The following is a 19,519-nucleotide window of genomic DNA, read 5'->3' on the forward strand; positions in this document are numbered from 1 at the left end:
AGTGAGCTCCTTTTGTGACCCAGTCACCTGATCTGTACTGTCAGCTAAGATGCCACCCGTCTCTTTCACTGCACCTCAGCGGACCACACAGATCAGCTGAATGGGGACACAGAGTAGGAGCCTACCGATAACGATAACTGAGTGCAGCATGCAGGTAAGCTTTATTTATTATTCTGGGGAGTGGCAGGAGAGGAGGCAGGGAACCGGGCAACAGCAGGGGGGCAGACAGGCGGAGATACGGCAGCCAGCGCATGTGCAGGCACATATTTATTATACTTTTTGAGAAGTGCAGGGAGGAGATTTGCAGGCATAGAGCTTTTTCACAAGTGCTGTCCCTGCATGCAGATTTTAATACATTGTTACGATATTTGCAAATATCACAATGCAAATGTAATAGATATTTTTGCATTACAATTGCATTTTATTTGCGAATATTGATAAATATGCTCCTAAGTGAGCACAGTATGAATTAATTATTTTAAAGTGACTATATAAATTAATTCTTAAATGTTAATTTTCTGAAGAGGGCAATTTAATTCGTTGTGAAGTGAGCACCATTTATAGAGCCATAACATAAGTGAATGTTGCCCCTGTCATCGATATATGTATATATATATATATATATATATATATATATTTAAAACCAATTAACAATTAATTAAAATGAATTAATTTAAATTGTCCCTTCAATATAATTAATACATAATAATTATCTTAACCAAGTTAAGCAATACATTGTGATTGCTTTCATTAAAAGAGTATTTGGAGTCCTCACCTTCTCATTTACAAGATTGTTTCTGGTGGTTTTTCTGCAGTGTCTTTAGTAAATCTGGCACTTTGAAGCAGCCAGAAAACCATCAGTTTTAACAAACTTCCTATTTAGCAGATCCATCCCTTGGTTCCATGGACAGATTACTTTAAAGCTGAACACTCCCTCACCTTTGTGTAACTGAGTTTTCTTTAGTTATTATTAATTCCTCTGTTGCAAAGATTCCTCTCATTGCTCCCTCTCTTTCCACATCTCCTTCTGGTTGTGGTGCAGTTTGTATTATCTAAATGACACCCTTTGTTTGTTATTATGTTTTTGAACTGAGTAACAATCACGTCTGTCCCTCTCCTCTGCTTCTGAATCTGAGCCTCCCTACCCTAACCTGTGTATTCCACCTGACTATCCTCACTCTACACAGTTCAAACCAAGCTTATATGTTTTCTTTTCATATACTGAAATATTCTTTGACGTAAGACTAATATTGCTGTGTAACTGAATCATAGATCCTAATCTGGTTGTACCAATAAGCAATAAACAATACATAGAGCTTAAGCTCGTGTACTAATTATATTCCTATTATCCAAAATATTGTAAACTTGCAACCAGTTCCTTTCTACTTTATCTCTGTCTGATAATATTCAGTCTAATTTTATTTTATTGTCATTATTATTATTATTATTATTATTATTATTATTATTACCAGCCATGTATATGATACAGTTAAACTAAATAGCAAGACAATATTTAAATACATATTGATAAACTTAAAGGGTATCTCCACTAAACAAACATTTTATTTTAATATAGAAACATAGAATTTGATGGCAGATAAGAACCACTTGGCTATCTAGTCAGCCCTATAGAAATATAGAATTTAATGGCAGATATGACATTTTGATTTGTGTATTTGAGTACACGTGTGTTTGAGTATTGGCGTGTGTGAGAGGGGGATTAAAAATAGAGCACATTTTTTCCTAAATTGTCCATTGAGGAAAAATAAAAGCCTATTGTTCACTAATTTCTATTATTAATTATTTTACTAATTTTTTGACATCATCAATCATTCAAAAGACAGCCTCCTGGTTTTATTAATTTTGTGCAAGTCAGCACTAGAAGGGCCTAATTCTTTTCCAATTACATTAATAATTACCAGTAACTGATGAAGATGCACTCTAACACTGATAAGGCTAGTATAAGGTATAAGTTATTAACATGTGATTCAGACTGCCATATATAGCTTTTGCAGTAACTTAGAAGGATGCTAAATTACTAATACCACAAACATGAATATTATGTTAATACATTACAACAGTGGTTCTCAAACGCAGTCCTCAGGACACATAGGTCACATTTTCCAGGTCACCCAGCAGGTGCACAGGTGTATTCATTACTCACTGACATATTTTTAAAGATCCACAGGTGGAGCTAATGATTTCACTTATGATTCTGTGAGGAGACCTGGAAAACACGCACTGTTTGGGGTCTTGAGTATCAAGTTTGAGAACCTGTGCTTTAGAAGTAACATAATACTTAATTTACAATAAACACAACACAGTATCTAATAAAAGGAACTATATTAATAAAAATCCAAACTATTGTTTGCAATCTCACAGACATGCAATAAGCCCCAATTGCCAGATAATGATGACTTAGAATGATCCTTAATTTCTCACCAGGTCCCTGTAATAGAAGAAGAAGAATATTCAATCTTACTTTTCCACACATCTGCACACGGGGAACACATAAATGTCAATGAGACCAAGAAAATTGTTGTAATCAAAGGATATGACGTGTGCTTCATCCAGACTGATAAAGCCACATACAAGCCGGGTGACACAGGTAGGACTAAATAGCATGGAATCGTACAGTAGCTCATATCAAATGGTTGAGATATTAAATGGTCAACAATGTAAATAACTATATTTTGAGACACTGGAACTCATTGTAATAAAAGACCAATATTGTTCCCAAGAGCACCTCTAACTGTCTCTTTCAGTTCTGCTAGACAGAGGAGAGCTACACTGATGCCACCAATTTGTAGGAGACAACAGTGCTTTAGTGTGTTGCTTCACTGTGTTCAGTTTTATTCGAGATGTGGTTTGGGCCACTTTAACTGGCTGATTCAGCTCAGCTTATTATTATTATTATTATTATTATTATTATTTATTATCATTTATTTATATATACCACACCACAAGTGTTACACAGCACCTTACAAAGTACATAAACAAATCGGTGATCAGCAACTTAATGTACAATAGAATAAAGTAAGGAAGAGCACACTAAGTTAGAGGGCCCTGCTTGTAAAAGCTTACATTCTAAAGGGGAGGGGCAGAGGTGCCACTATATGTGTCAGTGTCCAGGTGACCTCGGTACATTTTTTCTCTTGCTTTTTGTAAATTTCATATATCTCTATTAAGCCATGTCTCACTTCAGAGGACTTTTTAATGGTAGAAATGGGTGTATCCTTTTATCTCCTTCACTATGCTTATGAAAGTTGTATTGTTGTAGAAAATTGCAGGCAATGTGGCATCATTCATATATCTAAGCTACCACTAGCAAAGTATCAAAAACTGGTCTGGATTAAAAATGTATTGTACAACTCTTAATGTATTATGGATGAAGAATTGCATTCTGTTGATCTATATGATTAGTTTTTTGACTGAAATACGATAAGTACAGACATTTTTCCTGATATTGTCTATTTAATGATTTCAGTGAGGTTTCGGTTGGTAGCTGTGGACGTGAATTTCCATGCTGCACAAAAAAAGGTGAGACTTTTATTTTTGGTAAAATAAATGAAGCTGGAAGAGTATTGTATATTTTGTCAGGTTATTTTAGGCATTGTAGTGGATCAGAACCTCTGCTAGGTACAAGAACAAGACAATTGAGTGAAACAAAACCAGTTCCTAACTTGCTTTCTTAAAACAAAACAATGGCAATCCCCATCATTAAAATAAATGTGTTAAAACAGATTAGCATTAGCATTTATGTTGGACAGTGCGGTTTCATAGTGGATAGAGAAATTACTGAGTTTCTAAGTGCACTACTTAATATTTGGTTAAGGGTTATCTAAAGGGACAACTGACAGTGAAGCTGGTGAGATCTAAAGGTTAATTATATAATTTTCTGATTCAATTATATTATTCACCTGATATTTACTGTTTCCATTTCCATCTCACCACTCCAGTAACACATTAATCCTTCACCTCTACAGTAATGCATCACTGCTATAGTAAGACATTACCCTCCCTCACCTGTGTACTAACACATACTACTCCCTCACCTCTGTAGTTGTACTGCCACACACTAAGTGTCTGACAAATTTGGAGCAGCCAGCATAACCGTCCAATACTCTATCTTCCAATAATCCAGTCAGATGTGATCTGAAGAACTGAGTTTATTATTCGATAGAGGAACTTGCGTAGATGTACACAGATCGATGCGTATAAACAAGTGTGCACGTGTGTGCGCATGTGTGATGATAAGTAATGATAAGTGATGGTAAAACTGTAAACAAACAATAAAAAGTGATTACTATATGTACATGGGAATGCAAGGCAAACATATACATAACATGGGATATGCAAACAACATGAAACATATAGTATGCAAAGTACAGGCTGAAATGTCACATAGTACAGCTAACATGCATAACATAACTGAAGAAGCTTAGAACTCACCATCACCATATGTAATGATGACTGTCTGGGACCATGTGAAAAGGAAAATGGCTGCTTACAGCTCCTTTAGCCCAGAATGCATTGCTGTCTGACAGCTTTCTCTTTAGGTTTCTAAATGACGGCTTTCTCTATAGGTCTCTAAATGACGGCTTTCTCAATATGTCTCTAAATGACGCCCTTCTCTATAGGTCTCTATATGATGGGTATCTCTATAGATCTCTATATGATGGGTATCTCTATAGGTCTCTATATGACAGCTTTCTTTTTAGGTCTCTAAATGACGGCTTTCTCTATACAGTATGTCTCTAAATGACGGCTTTCTCTATACAGTATGTCTCTAAATGACGGCTTTCTCTATATGTTTCTATATGACAGCTTTCTCTATGTGTCTCCATAGGACAGCTTTCTCTATATGTCTCTATATGACAGCTTTCTCTATGTGTCTCTATATGACAGCTTTCTCTTTAGGGCTCTATATGATGGCACTCTCTATATGTCTCTATATGACAGCTTTCTCTTTAGGGCTCTATATGATGGCACTCTCTATATGTCTCTATATGACAGCTTTCTCTTTAGGGCTCTATATGATGGCACTCTCTAAATGTCTCTATATGACAGCTTTCTCTATAGGTCTCTATATGACAGCTTTCTTTTTAGGTCTCTAAATGACGGCTTTCTCTATATGTTTCTATATGACAGCTTTCTCTATATGTCGCTATATGACTGATATCTCTATAGGTCTCTATATGACGGGTATCTCTATGTGTCTCCATATGACAGCTTCTCTATAGGTCTCTATATGACAGCTTTCTCTTTAGGTCTCTAAATGACAGCTTTCTCTATAGGTCTCTATATGACGGCTTTCTCTATAGGTCTCTATATGACGGGTATCTCTATATGTCTCTATATGATGAGTATCTCTATATGTCTCTGTATGACAGCTTTCTCTATGTGTCTCCATATAACAGCTTCTCTATATGTCTCTATATGACAGCTTTCTCTATGTGTCTCCATATAACAGCTTCTCTATATGTCTCTATATGACAGCTTTCTCTATGTGTCTCTATATGATGGATTTCTCTATAGGTCTCTATATAACGACTTTCTCTATATGACAGCTTCTCTCTATGGGTCTTATTTGTCAATGAGTTTTATCATTCACAACGAGTGATAAATGGTTCTCTAGTTAATCAACTCCCACCAGTGGCAGGTTTTTGCCCCCAGTGAAATCCGCCACCTCAGTGTAGTCACTGCAGATTGTGACTACACTGACTACACTATGACTGGCAGTGGCTTCCCATTGGAAGCACTAACTGCCAGTCACATAAATAACAGACAGTCTCGGGGGGAGGTGTTTCCTCCCCCTGGGCCTGCCAGTCCGGGCTGCTATTAGCATAGAGCAGCTACCAGTAGGAAGCCGCTTCTCTACCTTTCCGCCAGCCCTACCCAGCTCCTTGGGGCTGCAGCCCTTTGGAAGCCAGTGATATACAGATGCGTGGCGCCTCCCTGCAAGTGTGCCTGTCAGATCAATTGCCCAGGTGCTGGGACCCAGCCAGAAGAAGCCAGGTGAGGGTTTTTCGGTGGTAGCAACCCCCCTCATCTAAGAGGGTAGGAGCCGCCACTACTCCCAACAGTCATCTGCTTGAAAAATGACAGTTGGGAGCTGATTGGCTGGCACACCATTTATCATACACAATGCGGCATATTCAATTAGCCACGATAAGTCTGTTTCAGCTAAAAAGCTTCGTCATTTCGCCCGGTGAAATCTTATCTCCGTATTCAGGGCCTAATTCAGACCCGCTCGCGAGCGCTGAGTGCTCGCAAGCGGGTCGATGTTGCCCAAGTGCGCATGCGCACAACGGAGGTGGCTCCGTCGTGCACATGCGTGAGACCCGAATAACGATGTGGGTCTCGCACCAAAGGGGGCGTGCTGTCGATGGTGACGGACAGCATGCCCCCTTTGGTGGGCGTGCCGGGGGCGTGGCTGTCCAGACGGAGGCATTCCCATGGGAACACCTACCGTCTGGGGCCGGCCCCACTGACATCACTAGTGATGTCAGTGGGAGTGCTTTCGACTCTGATAGAGCCAAAAGCACTCCAGGGCTTGCGGCAGCGAGACCCTACCGCAAGGGTCTCGTCACAAGCCCGAAGGTCGCGATGGTCTTGACCATCATTTTGGCCGCTCGCTATAGCTGTGGGTGGTCACCCACAGCTATGCGAGTGGCCAGAATGCCGCTCCAAAAAGGAGGAGGGACGGCCCTGGTTCAGAGCGAGCACTCTGTCAGAGCGTCCGGCTCTGAATCAGGAGGTCAATTCCAAAGACTTTTTGCCAGTACGGAAAGTCAATGCATTGGAATAGAGGCAAAAAAAAGTGCAGAATTGGGGTTTTGAGGAGCAAAGTTGCGGGAACCCCCCTGCAGCCTTGGAACAGTCCCCCAAAGGTGAACTGCCTAAAAAAAAGTAAGAAAAAAAGTAAAAACTCCCCAAAAAACTACTGTGAAAAAGGGGGCGAAAAAGGTCAAACTTGGGGTACAAACTTAAAAACTAGCGAAATAGACTCTAGGGGGGTCCCCAAGTATGCCCCAGGTGTTTTTAAGATTATAGGTGGTTGCAGCAGGTGGATCTTTAATGTTTTTTAAAACTTCACTTTAGCAACTTTAAAATATGCTAGCACCCATTTTCATGTACCCCAAATTTGCTGGGACTACTTATTTTCACCCCAAAAAATCTGCTACAACCTATTCTTCACCACTTCTGCAAAGACGCAATTTAGTGGCTATTGGGAGCATCAAAGTACCCCAAATACCTTCAGCAGGGCTATTCGGGGGTATCTATAGTGATCCCCAATGTGCATCTTTTGGGGAGTCATGTTGATTTCCACAAATCTGACAGCACTTTTCACTGGTTTCGAATTCGCCGGGTTCCGTTTTTGAAGATGTCTAATTGAATACGGGGATAAGCGGGAACGAGCGCGATACTTTTATACAGGCAAAACCAGCGATGTCAGCGAAAAGTGCGGCATGCGAAAAGTATGGGACTTTTCGCTGCCAATTGAATATGCCCCAATGAGTCTTATCACTCATTGTGAATGATAAAACTTGTTATGTCTTTATATTACAGCTTTCGATATATGTCTCTATGGGCAAAATTCAATTGTTTTCCAGCCCCCTTCACGCCCGAAGGAGCTATTCAATTGTTGCTCCTGTCGGGTGCGATTTGAAATGGGAGAAAAGTGACCTGTTTGGGCACCCAAACAGCACTTTTGTGATCGCGTCCAGCACTTTGGTTGGGGGTAGCCGATTTACATGGCTAAACCCGACCAATTTGGGCGCGATCAGCGCGAAAAGCAGGAACAATTGAATAGTGGCCCACGATCTCCCGTCACTTTAGACGGGAGATCCGGACTGTGAAAACAATTGAATACTGACAGCTTTCCCTATTGGTCTCTATATGACGGCTTTCTCTATATGTCTCTATATGATGGCTTTCTCTATAGGTCTCCTAATGAGCATCTATATGAGAGCATTCTCTATATGTCTGGCTGTTAAATAATTTATTGAGGCAACAATTGGACTTGGCAGCCACCAAAAGTATAAAGCATCTGAACCTGTTTTTTGAGTGGGACCCTGCAGCATCCATATTCTACAAATACCGTAACATGCTAGGTGCAGATTTTCCATCACAATATAGCCTACAATGTGAGCGATTAAGCATCTGAACATGTAACCACTTTAGCCACACGCCTACAACACTCCTATGACATGCCCATAAGGCAGACTTGTGTACCTCCCTGTCACCTACAGTCACGGCCCACCACCTTGGATGTATGCGTAGTAGAAAAGTGCGTCTGACATCAATATTGTATCCCAACACTCAGAATCAGACCCTACTGTATATATTGCATATACTATGTTTTTCAGATTATTTATAAAAATAGGGATCTATTTATCAGTGAAAATATAAAACAAAATCACCTACTTTTGTATAAATTAAGTAGAATGAATTAGTGAAACTATCTGGAGCAAGGTCCATAATCATCATCACTTTTTTCTACAAAAGTAGGTGAAAATCAACATTTTCACCTACTTTTGTATAAATTAAGTATCGGGGCTATTCATTATAAAGGTAATGCAGGCGATATCTCATGCTTATATTTCACCCCCGATTTGTCCCGCTGTCCCCATACTCTAGTATGGGGACCTAAAATCATCAAGCTCCGAACATACAAATATTTTTGGAGCTTGTCTGCGGAAACATTCGCCATCTTCATTCAGATCCCTACTCCCCTGTCCGGCTCCTTCTACTGGACGCTGTAGCTTTGTGCTACTGCATGAATCCTAGTTTACGCAGGTGCACTAGCACTGCCGAGTCAGACATAAGTATTCATGGAGACAGGTGGTTTTCGGACCATCTGTCTCCACGCTGAAAATTGCTACAGCGCTCGCGGCAAGATAGAGGGGTCTATTTACTAAGCAGTGTTAGGAGACAGAGTGAAAATTGATAAGAAAGTGATAAGGTGCCAGCCAATCATCTCACAGGCTGTGTTTGAAAAATGACAGTTGGGAGCAGATTGGCTGGCACCTTATCACTTTCTTATCACTTTTCACTCTGTCTCCTAACACTGCTTAGTAAATAGACCCCAGAGTGTTAATAAATTGATTAACATTGTGAATAGGCCCCATAATCAGACTGTTAAACTCTTGGTTTTAGATAGAGCAGATACAGATGACTGCTTTAAACTCCAGAATGAATGAATATGAGAAGATGAAATTAGACTTTTTGCTTGACTGCGTGTATCCACTACAAAGTTATGAAGTCATTAACAAATGTTTTTCATTATGTTTTTTCTTTTTCTTTGTCTTTAGTTCCCTCTGCTTGAGCTAAAGGTATGTATTACATTAATAATTTCTGTATTTAATCATTGTTTTAATCTAATCATTTATGTAGATATAAAAACAAGACCAAAGTTTAGTTTACATTTAAAGGTCCATAAACTCAAGATTTTAATAATTTTTGCTTTTATTTATTGCTTTCTTTTTTTTTTGGTATTCTATATTCTGCTGTATATTGGATTGTATCTATATAATGTTAACACTTATCTTAACAGGAAAACTATCACAAAAGCTTAAACTTGATCAAATGTAATATTTACATATTTCAATAATTTAATTTGCTGAAGAAAATCTCCTAATACATCTTATTCATTGTTGTAGTGAGATTAGCCGCTGGAATATTTAAAATATTTTCTTGCAATTGATAACTAAATAAGATGATTCAATATAAGCAATTGCTTGTAACATAATCCATGTACTGTAATATCTATTGCAAATGTATTTCTCTCTGGATGTCCCTCTAAGAAACTACATGATGTATAAATATTAACTTGCAATGCCACAATGGGTTACAATAATTCTGTCTTTACCCTCCTTGCCCACAGGACCCAAATAAGAACCGCATTGGACAATGGCTGAATGTAACTGTGGACCACGGGATTGCTGATTTTAGTTTCCCTCTGGCAAATGAACTATCTCTTGGAACATACTCAATTAACTTACCTACTGCATGTAACAAAGACTTCACTGTCTCCGAATATGGTAAATTGAAATGAAAAATAAACCAATGAGTAGTACTAGATTAACGCATCATAAAAACAATATGGTAAAACTTGTTAATAATGACATTTATAATAGTAATGTTGCTTTCATTTTGTATAAACAAGTCTATATTATGCCATCATAACAGCACTTAGACTGTGTATCATAACACACTTTGTACTATTTCATAGCTTGTAGCCTTAGGCACAATACTACTATATTGTCACAGAGTTCTACACACCCTATTGATGTCCCTGTGTGTATAATCCAGTGTATAGAGTAATAATACCCATGTAATTGATGTCTGATTCAGCTTTTCAGTTTGGTAATTCCAACATTTGAAATAATTTATAGGAATGTTGCTGTTATGCCGGGAGATCTGTATACTTTGTATAGACCAGATCATGTGCACCTAGAACTAGACATAATCATTACACTCTTAAGCTGGCCACACATCTAAAGATTATCTGTCCAACCAGCCAACTAGTTGATCGGTTGGAATGAAAATCTGGTAAGGAATGGAAGCAAATGACAATCAGCAATTTGCTCCTAAATGCCAGAAAATGGACAGAAACTGTTGTTTGAACAAATAGTTTAGATCAAACATATACCAAACATGTCTGACGACCATTTTCATCTGTTTTCTGGCATTTAGGAGCAAATTGCTGATCATCATTTACTCCCATTCCTTACCAGATTTTCATTCCAACCAATCAACACGTTGGCTGGTTGGATGTAAGTTGGTCTAGTGTGTGGCCAGCTTAAGGGTCTGATTCTGCGGTGGACGCATGTTGCAGCATCTTTTACAGCACTGTGACTGCGTCTTCGTGCTAATGTTAATGTAGCGCTTATTAAGACGTATCATACGGATGCCGCTTAGAGATTTCTCCAGCCCTATTGATGCTCAGGATCTCTGTCTGAACATGGCCACCTGGGTCAGTTACATCTGTATCTTTAGATACACCCGCGATGGTTAGCCCCCCGTAACCATCCACAAAAGCCCAATGAAATTGCATCTATCTGCGTGTAATCTTGATCTGTGCCTTTGTGCCGTAACCATTGGATCACATGCACAGTACAACTCAGCCTGTAAACATCAGCACCTTTGCGGCCGACATCACCACTGTGTCCACCTCTGAATCAGATCCATAATGTTGTACCAATATCACCTGATTACTAGACGTGATTATAATATGATATTCAGTGGTGTAACTCCAAGAGGCATGGAAATTGTGCATCTCACACTCTCAGATGTGGGGGGTAAGGGTTCAGAGGTGTCATGTGGGGAAACAAATACTGACCCCTTGAGCTGTGAATGGAGTTTCCACCACATTTTGTGCATCTCTTTGACAATTTAGACAAGTGAGTCTTTTTATTGGGGGAGTGGAGTCAGATGATCTTGTCTTGGGGTTATTGAGTCAGATGATCTTGTCTTGGGGTTATTGAGTCAGATGATCTTGTCTTGGGGTTATTGAGTCGGATGATCTTGCCTTGGGGTTATTGAGTCAGATGATCTTGCCTTGGGGTTATTGAGTCAGATGATCTTGCCTTGGGGTTACTGAGTCAGATGATCTTGCCATGGGGTTATTGAGTCAGATGATCTTGCCTCCATGTGCCAAAATCGAAGTTCCACCACAGATGATTTGGTCACCAAAAATAATTTGAATCACCCTAACTGTATCACACTAGCACCAGGATTGCGATCACACAGATAGTGAGGTCAGAGCCAAATATAATATATTGCATATTCTATCTCTCTGTCTTGGTACCATACACCTGTTTACTGTCACTTTCTATGGAAATTAAAGAGACGACAGATCCACTTACACTACCCTAACTGTGCAGGCTTGACAACACAGACTACTACACAGTTAGCTAGACTCCCCCAGCTTCTAGCAATCAATAACAGTGTCACAGCCAGGGTATTTCAGCATGGCGCTAGGCGAGTGTTACCTGTGAGGTTGTTGTGGCGCGGGCTGTCTGGTGGCAGAGCTGGAGTCTGGCGGGGGGCTTTGGCTGCACGTGTTGTTGTGCGGGCCTGTTGTCACTCTGCGCTGGTAAGGCCTGGTGGCATCTCCGTTCCGTTTGGCATGGGTGCCGCCATCTTGCCTTCTGGCCATGTGATGCCGCTGGCCAAGCCTGGTGAGTCACATGTTCCCTCCGGCCAGTAACAGCATGGCATGGGGTATTTAGGAATGGTCAGTGCCTTCGTTCTTTGCCAGTGCAACGTGTATCTCAGCCTAGCTGAGAGGGAGTTCTCTGTGCTTATCCTGTTCCTGTGAATTCGCTGTCTGCCAGTCTGCCTGTCAGCTCCTAGCTTCCGCTGGACTACCCCGCTTCCTCCATCACCCTTGCGCATACCTGAGCCCCGAGCCTGCCACATCCTGCTCATTTGCCTTAGTTCACTACCTGCATACCTGGCTTATTATTTCCTGCATCACTACCTGCATACCTGCTTGATTATTTTCAGTCTCACTACCTGCACACCTGGACAGCTCTAATTGTTTCTACATTAACCCATTACTCCAACCACAGAGCTCTTGTGCACATTTATATATTCCTGGACTTTTATTTACTGCCATATTTTATGTCTACTCAAGCACTTATTAAAAAACCTAGTTTTTTATTCAAACCCGCTTCTGTGACCGCACCTGCTACCACCCCAGGTCCACAAATAACCCAGAACATAACAAACAGTTATAGCATAAACTTACCAATCTTATAGCTTCCTAAATGACTGGGTTGTGGATAGAGATGAGTTGTTCGGTTTTGCTGAAAACCGAACACACCCGAACTTTGGGGTTCCAAGTCAAACCAAGTCCCGGCTCGGATCACTTTTGGTGTTCCGAGTAGTACCAAGACCCGACTCAGGTCTCTCACCAAGTTCAGAACTTGGATCTATAGTAAAAACCAATCTTGCAAATTTGGGATTGCATTTAAGTCCCTTACTTGTGATCTCATGCACTGTGAGTTTGTAAAAATTAACTGGAAATTACTGGATGTTTATTAACCAGCAAACTAATGTCAGGTATATTTTTATAATTACTGATGCACCCAGCTAGATTACAAATATTAATTTTCTGTCAAAATGGATACCATATGGTTTTGGTCTTTGATCTCTTTTTGTCTGATTACACCTTTTAGTTAGATGGCTGAATGTTTATCCCTGCATAACCCTGCTGTGTTTGGTGCCTACTTCACCATTACATGTAATCAATAAGCAGCCACATACTGTACAAAAGGCTTTATTTATAAATCCTTGTTCAGTTACTTGTGCTTCCTGGTCACAGGATGTCCTCAGACACCAAACCTTTTCTACAGAGTGAAATTAACATTCTAATGATCTGTGTGAGACATATTTATAAACTAATGTCCAATGAAAAACATAACTCGCAATATGTCCTAATATACACGTACTGCATCTCTACAGTCATTTTGTGCCCATCATTTTCTACAGTATATAATTCTAATGTATGTTTCTATTTCTTTCAGTACTGAAGAGATTTGAACTACATTTGAACATACCATCCAATATAGCATTGACAGATAAATCCTTTCACCTAGAGGCTTGTGGCAGGTAAGAAGAACTGTATTTTTATAGCATGACTCCACATACTCATACCCTCCTCTTCCATCATCACTAGATTTTATTTATGTATTTATTTAATCTAAAAAAAATTTTTGACAGATAAAATGATCCAGAGATTCCGATTTCCTATACATACACTACACAATTAGCAGTTTTATATGAACAATGAATTTTTTGGGTGATGTCTTTTAGATGCAGCTAGACAGGCAATCTCTGTACACACTGCATATGCTACACAACGCAAGCTGGTCTGGACCGGCAAACGCCGTGCAGCACTCCGGACACCGGTAGCCAATCTATTGGATTTATGAGCGACCGTCTGCTCTGGGTGCTGTGTACACACTGTGTAATAATTGGACTGATCAGCCTGATAATTGCACAGTGTGTACCTATCATATCACAGTAGTCCTAGATGCTGAGAAATTTACACAGTGTTAACCTCATAGTTCCAGATTCCTGGCTGCACAGAAGTCGGCATCAAGTGCGGCCGCATTGCATGCCCATAAGTAAATGGTGATCATTGCCAAATATTCAGAGCAGTATGCACCTATGCGGCCACATCCCCTCCATCTATCTGCTTACAAATGTGTCTATCATGACTGTCAGCGCGTATTTGCTCCAATTTGTCATGGTCGTGCATAAATAAGCCACTACGTGCGAGAAGATTTGCAGTGTCTGCGGCTTGTGCATCGATGGTACCGATGTTTACACTGAAAAGCGACATTGGACGCATATGAGAAAGCAGCAGTGGGCATCTTTGTGCTGGCTGAATTTTGGCAAGCATTAGCCTATTTTCGCATGGAAGAGATAAAAGTGGTATTGTGTCCTCTTGCATGCAATCATGGCGATGTAGAATTTGTTTATGGATGCGCCGGTAACCTGTCACAGTGTCATAATTAGCAAGAACTTTTGTCCCCCACCCATATGTATTTAAACTTGTAATACATTTATTACAAAGTCCATATATTCCACATAATTAGAATGGTGTTTATACAAAATACTGTGTAATATTCATAACTTTTTATTTTACCCACATAATTGGCACTGTCACATGGGATGAGACCGCAGCCAACTGTGCTTTAGCTGCCACACTGTGCAATCCTACTGCGTCCCCTGGTATATTAGGAGGAAATCCGTTCTGTGCAGAATGCAATCCCTCCTGCTTGTCCGACTCCCCCAACAGTGATACGGCTGTCACTGCAGCAATAGCTCCCCAGAGTGCGGGGACAAAGTGCAAAGAGGGGAACTTCATGCCTCCTTCAAGCACTATTTGGCTGATCTCTGCAAATGCAGAGTTCAGCTGTAACAGGTAGGACTGATGTTCAGTCCCCTCAGGACCATGCGGGGGCGGCAGCGGGTACAAATTTCCCGGGCCCCGGCTTGCTGGAGGGGCCCGGGTCCGAAACTGCTCCCTCCCCCTCTTTCATCACAGCAGCCCAGCACATGCTGCTGTGTGCTGGGCTGCACTGGGAGACTGCTCGCCAGTGGCGTAACTAGGGTATTTGGAGCCCAGGGCAAATTTTTAAATGGAGCCCCCCCTACCTATGTGCGTGTACCACAGGCGCGCGTGGCGAAAAATGGGCATGGCCACTGAAATATGGGGTATGTCAACATGACACACACCCCTTTCTTGTCACTGGGAACATTTCTTTCAATTTGCACCTTAATGCAGTGCCCCTTATACAGTCCCCCATATGCAGTGCCGCTAGTAGTGGTCCCCCTTATGCAGGCCCCCAGTAGTGCCGCTTATACTGTACCCCCAGTAGTGGTCCCCCTTATGCAGCCCCCGATTAGTTCCCCTTATACAGGCCCCCAGTAGTGGTCCCCCATATGCAGCCCCCCATTAGTTTCCCTTATACAGTGCCCCCAGTAGTGATCCCCCATATGCTGGCCCCCAGTAGTGATCCCCCATATAAAGTGCCCCTTATACAGTGCCCCCAGTAGTTGTCCCCCTTATGCAGTGCCCCCTGTAGTGATTCTCCCTTTGAAGTGCCCCCTGTAGTGGTCCCCCCTGTGCAGTGCCCCCAGTAGTGAGCCCCTTATATAGTGCCCCCAGTAGTAGTCCCTCCTACACAGTGCCCTTTATGTAGTTCCCCCAGTAGGAGTCCCCCTTGATGCAGTGCCCCCTGTAGTAGTCCCCAGTAGTGGTCCCCCACAATGCAGTGCCCACAGTAGTATCCCCCCAGTAGTAGTCCTCAGTAGTGGTCCCCCATGATGCAGTGCCCACAGTAGTATCCCCCCCAGTAGTGCCCCTAGTAGTAGTCCCCTCCTTTGTAATAGAGCGCGCCCCCCCCCCCGAAATACACACTGAAATTAAACAAAAGAAAAATTCTTACCTGTATCCATGCTCCTGCTCCCGCCGCCGTCTGCACGTCCATCCTCCTGGGCCAGGCCAGCCTCTGCATTATGGGAGAGAGGTCATGATGTCATGACGTCTCTCCCATTACCCACTGCAGGAGCCGGATGGAAGCCCGACTCTTGCAGTGGGCGCGCAGCAGTCAATGAGAGTCTGTCTGACTCTCATTGGCTGCTGATTCACACACACATCGCTGCTCCGCGGTGATGTGTGTGCAGCAGCAGCCAATGACAGTCTGTCTGACTCTCATTGGCTGCTGATTAACACACATCGCCGCCAGTGCTGGCGGCGATGTGTGTGTTATGCACAGCCTGAGCCCACCTGCCACCCTCCTCCTGGCGCTATTGGGCAAGCGCTCAGGGGGAGGGAAGGGGCTCAGCTGTGCAGCATAGGACCGGCGCTGGAAGCCTAGCGCCGGTCCTGAGTAAATGTGTAGTGCTGACCGCACTCACTGCGGTCAGTGCTACACTGGCTAACTAGGGCTGGCTGGTACCGTAGCCGGCGGCGCCCCCCCCCGCGCGCCACCGGTCCCACGGCTCCCAGGGCATGTACCCCGCTCGCCCTGTCCTAGTTCCGCCACTGCTGCTTGCGGCTGCTAAGAAGCAGCCACAGCAATCTCCTATGCCTGTAGGGGGAGCGATCAAGCTGATTGCGCCCCCCACTGCTTATGTGCCAGGCTGAGGGGGCTCCGAGTGCCCCCCTCCCCAGCGCGCGGCGTCGCTTTGCGGCGCTGCAAAACTTATTGGTTGTTTTTCTTTCCTTGAAGTGGGCGTGGCCACGCCTCCCGCGATTAGACCATGTCGGCGGCCCTGACCATGCTTGGCTGCGCTCTGCAAGATGGTAATTTGGGAGGGTTGTGGGTAAAATTGCATTAATTTACTGTGACCAAATTTATTGTAAAAATATTAAAAGTCTTAAGCAATAACATGTCATATTGCATATTATATTCTCATAAAAGCAATAACATATTACAGTCTGTCGACTTCGGTCACCTCACAGATCGTTCAAAGACCACCAGCCTATAACTCCTACCTCATTAGATATTAATATTGAATAAAGTTATTAAATTGGGTTCTGGTCCTGCAGTTATAACACTGTTTAAACCTAAGAAGGGATAGATTATAAGGTAGAATCATCATATTTATCTCATCTCTCCACTTTCAAGTTACACCTATGGAAAACCAGTACAGGGCTCCGTTAACCTCACAGTCTGTCCTACTGAAAATTACGGTGCTTGGCATTATGGCAGCAGCAGTGAGGAAGATGGTGAAAAACACTCAGATCAATGCATACGAATGCAGGATGTTAAGGTGAGAAAAGCCCTGTTAAGGATTAGTGTAGACTGATTAACAGAATCTAAATGTATAAGTACAGTAGTCATACTGATTTGTACAGAAAATATTGTTATTCTTTCCCAACTAATTCATTTGTTGAGAATCAGGCCCTCATTCAGAGGCGCTCGACCGACCAGGTTGATGGTCACGATGGTGAACACCATCGCGACCATCGGGGCTTGCGACAAGACCCTAAGGTTGGGTCTTGGCAGCTGCAAGCCCTAGGGAGCTTCCTGCTCTGAAAGAATTATAAAATATGAGGGTTGTTCAAAAAGTAATGCCTAAAAGCTCACAACTCAAATTTTATTATAGATACAGATTTGAAAATTTGCAGTAAAATACTTTGAAGTCTTAGTAACAGAATGACTCTAATCAAAAAATTAATAATCTGACCTCAAACATTTTCTCCACCTCTCAACCCAAGCTGTGAATCCACTTTGGAAAAATTCCAGTGGTTGGTGTTTGACCCAGAAACATATGGCATTTTTAACAACCTCTATGTCTTCAAAATGTTGACCATGGTAACAGTTTTTGAGAGGGCCAAACAGATGAAAGTCAGAAGGGGCCAAATGAGGACTGTATGATGGATGTGGCATTATTGCCCACCTCATTTTGGCAATGGCTGCAGATGTTGCCATCGAAGTGTGAGGTCTGGTATTGTCGTGGTGTAAGATGACATTTGACAGTCGAATTGTTGACCCTTTTTTGCGGATGGCTTCTTTCAGCTTCTTAAGTGTAATAATGTATCGATCACTGTTGATTGATTGGTTTTGTTCCAAGTAATCGATGAGAAAAACACCTCGGCAATCCCAGAAGAATGTGGCCATGACTTTGTTTACGGATCACTGTGATTTAAACTTTTTTGGCCTAGGTGAACTTAGGTGTTTCCATTGCTTTGATTGGGCCTTTGTTTCTGGGTCATAAAGGAATACCCAGGTCTCATCTCCTGTAATTACATTTTCCAAAAGCATCTCAGGGTTGGCTTCAAAGTTTTTCAAAAGGTCATTGCACACTTCCACCCTCTGGTCCTTATTATCCCTGGTTAATTGCTTTGGAACCCATTTAGATATCCCAAATCATTGATTAGTGTTTCTACAGTGCCATGGCTATATTCCAGTTCATCACTGATATCTCTGATGGTCACACAATGGTCTTTCTGAATCATGGCATCGACTTTGTTGTCGGTTCTCTGCTGTCAATGCAGTTGATGGTCTGCCACCACGAAGTTTGTCGCACACGGATGATTCTCCCGATTGAAAACGCTTCATCCACCTTCTGACATTGCTATAGTCAATTGTATGCTCACCATACACTTTTTTCAGTCTTCTGTGGATTTCTGTAGCACTGCAGCCTTCTTTTTCCAGAAATTCAATGAGTGCTCTTTGTTTCATCTTGGATTCCATGGTATTTCTTGGACTACCTAAACAAAACTACATATATATAGTTAGCAGACATATTAAACTACAAACTGTCAAAGTTGCAAATAAATTTTGCATATTATTTCACAGTTATGAGCATTTAGGCATTACATTTTGAACAATCCTTGTATGTTATTTTAAATACAGCACTGGATGGATGGATGTAGGGAGGAATGTATTGTCTGTTTAGATCTACTCCAGCTACATTTTCCATTTCTTATTGGCTTCACTCTTTCTATTATAAATAAAGGAAACTCAAGATAATTAAATTCTGGGTGCATCTGAATACCTGGGATTACCTTCTAATGATAAAGGCACTTGTTATTTGGGAAAGCAATGTAAAGAGAGGGGCTCAAGTTCTCTGCTAGTTGTTTTTGTGTATAATACTATTACTCTGTGTCAATCCTTTATGAAACTCTTTAGTGTATTTTCTGAAATGGCTATACCATTTATGGTACTATGGGCCTGATTCTGACCTGTTCTCTAGATGCGTACGCTCGCACAGAGGGCCTGATTCAGAGCCGGACGCTCTTGAAGAGCGCTCGCTCTGAATTAGGGCATTTTTTAAATTATTTTTTGCGGCCTCCTGGCCACTTGCATAGCTGTGGGTGACCACCCACAGCTTTTGCGAGCGGCCAGGCAATGGTCACGACCATTGTGACCATCGGGGCTTGCAACAAGACCCTTGTGGTAGCATCTCATCCATCGCAAGCCTCAGAGAGCTTCCTGCTCTAACAGAGCAGGAAGCTCTCCACTGACATCACTGGTGATGTCAG

At 41.9% G+C, this 19,519-nt stretch overlaps 1 protein-coding gene across 1 annotated transcript in view; it reads left to right on the forward strand.

Moving 5' to 3' along the window:
* The window catches only part of LOC148518860 (alpha-2-macroglobulin-like), a 158,927-nt gene that overhangs the window by 32,421 nt on the left and 106,987 nt on the right, over positions 1-19,519 (forward strand). The window contains exons 4-9 of the mRNA XM_088476943.1: positions 2,446-2,608; positions 3,488-3,540; positions 9,318-9,338; positions 9,890-10,046; positions 13,539-13,623; positions 17,157-17,301. Coding sequence (XP_088333069.1) covers positions 2,446-2,608; positions 3,488-3,540; positions 9,318-9,338; positions 9,890-10,046; positions 13,539-13,623; positions 17,157-17,301 — 624 coding nt within the window. The remainder of the gene's footprint in view (positions 1-2,445; positions 2,609-3,487; positions 3,541-9,317; positions 9,339-9,889; positions 10,047-13,538; positions 13,624-17,156; positions 17,302-19,519) is intronic.

The sequence above is a fragment of the Taudactylus pleione genome, unplaced genomic scaffold (genome assembly GCF_031769625.1).
Source record: "Taudactylus pleione unplaced genomic scaffold, aTauple2 ptg000198l, whole genome shotgun sequence".
Classification (NCBI taxonomy): domain Eukaryota; kingdom Metazoa; phylum Chordata; class Amphibia; order Anura; family Myobatrachidae; genus Taudactylus; species Taudactylus pleione.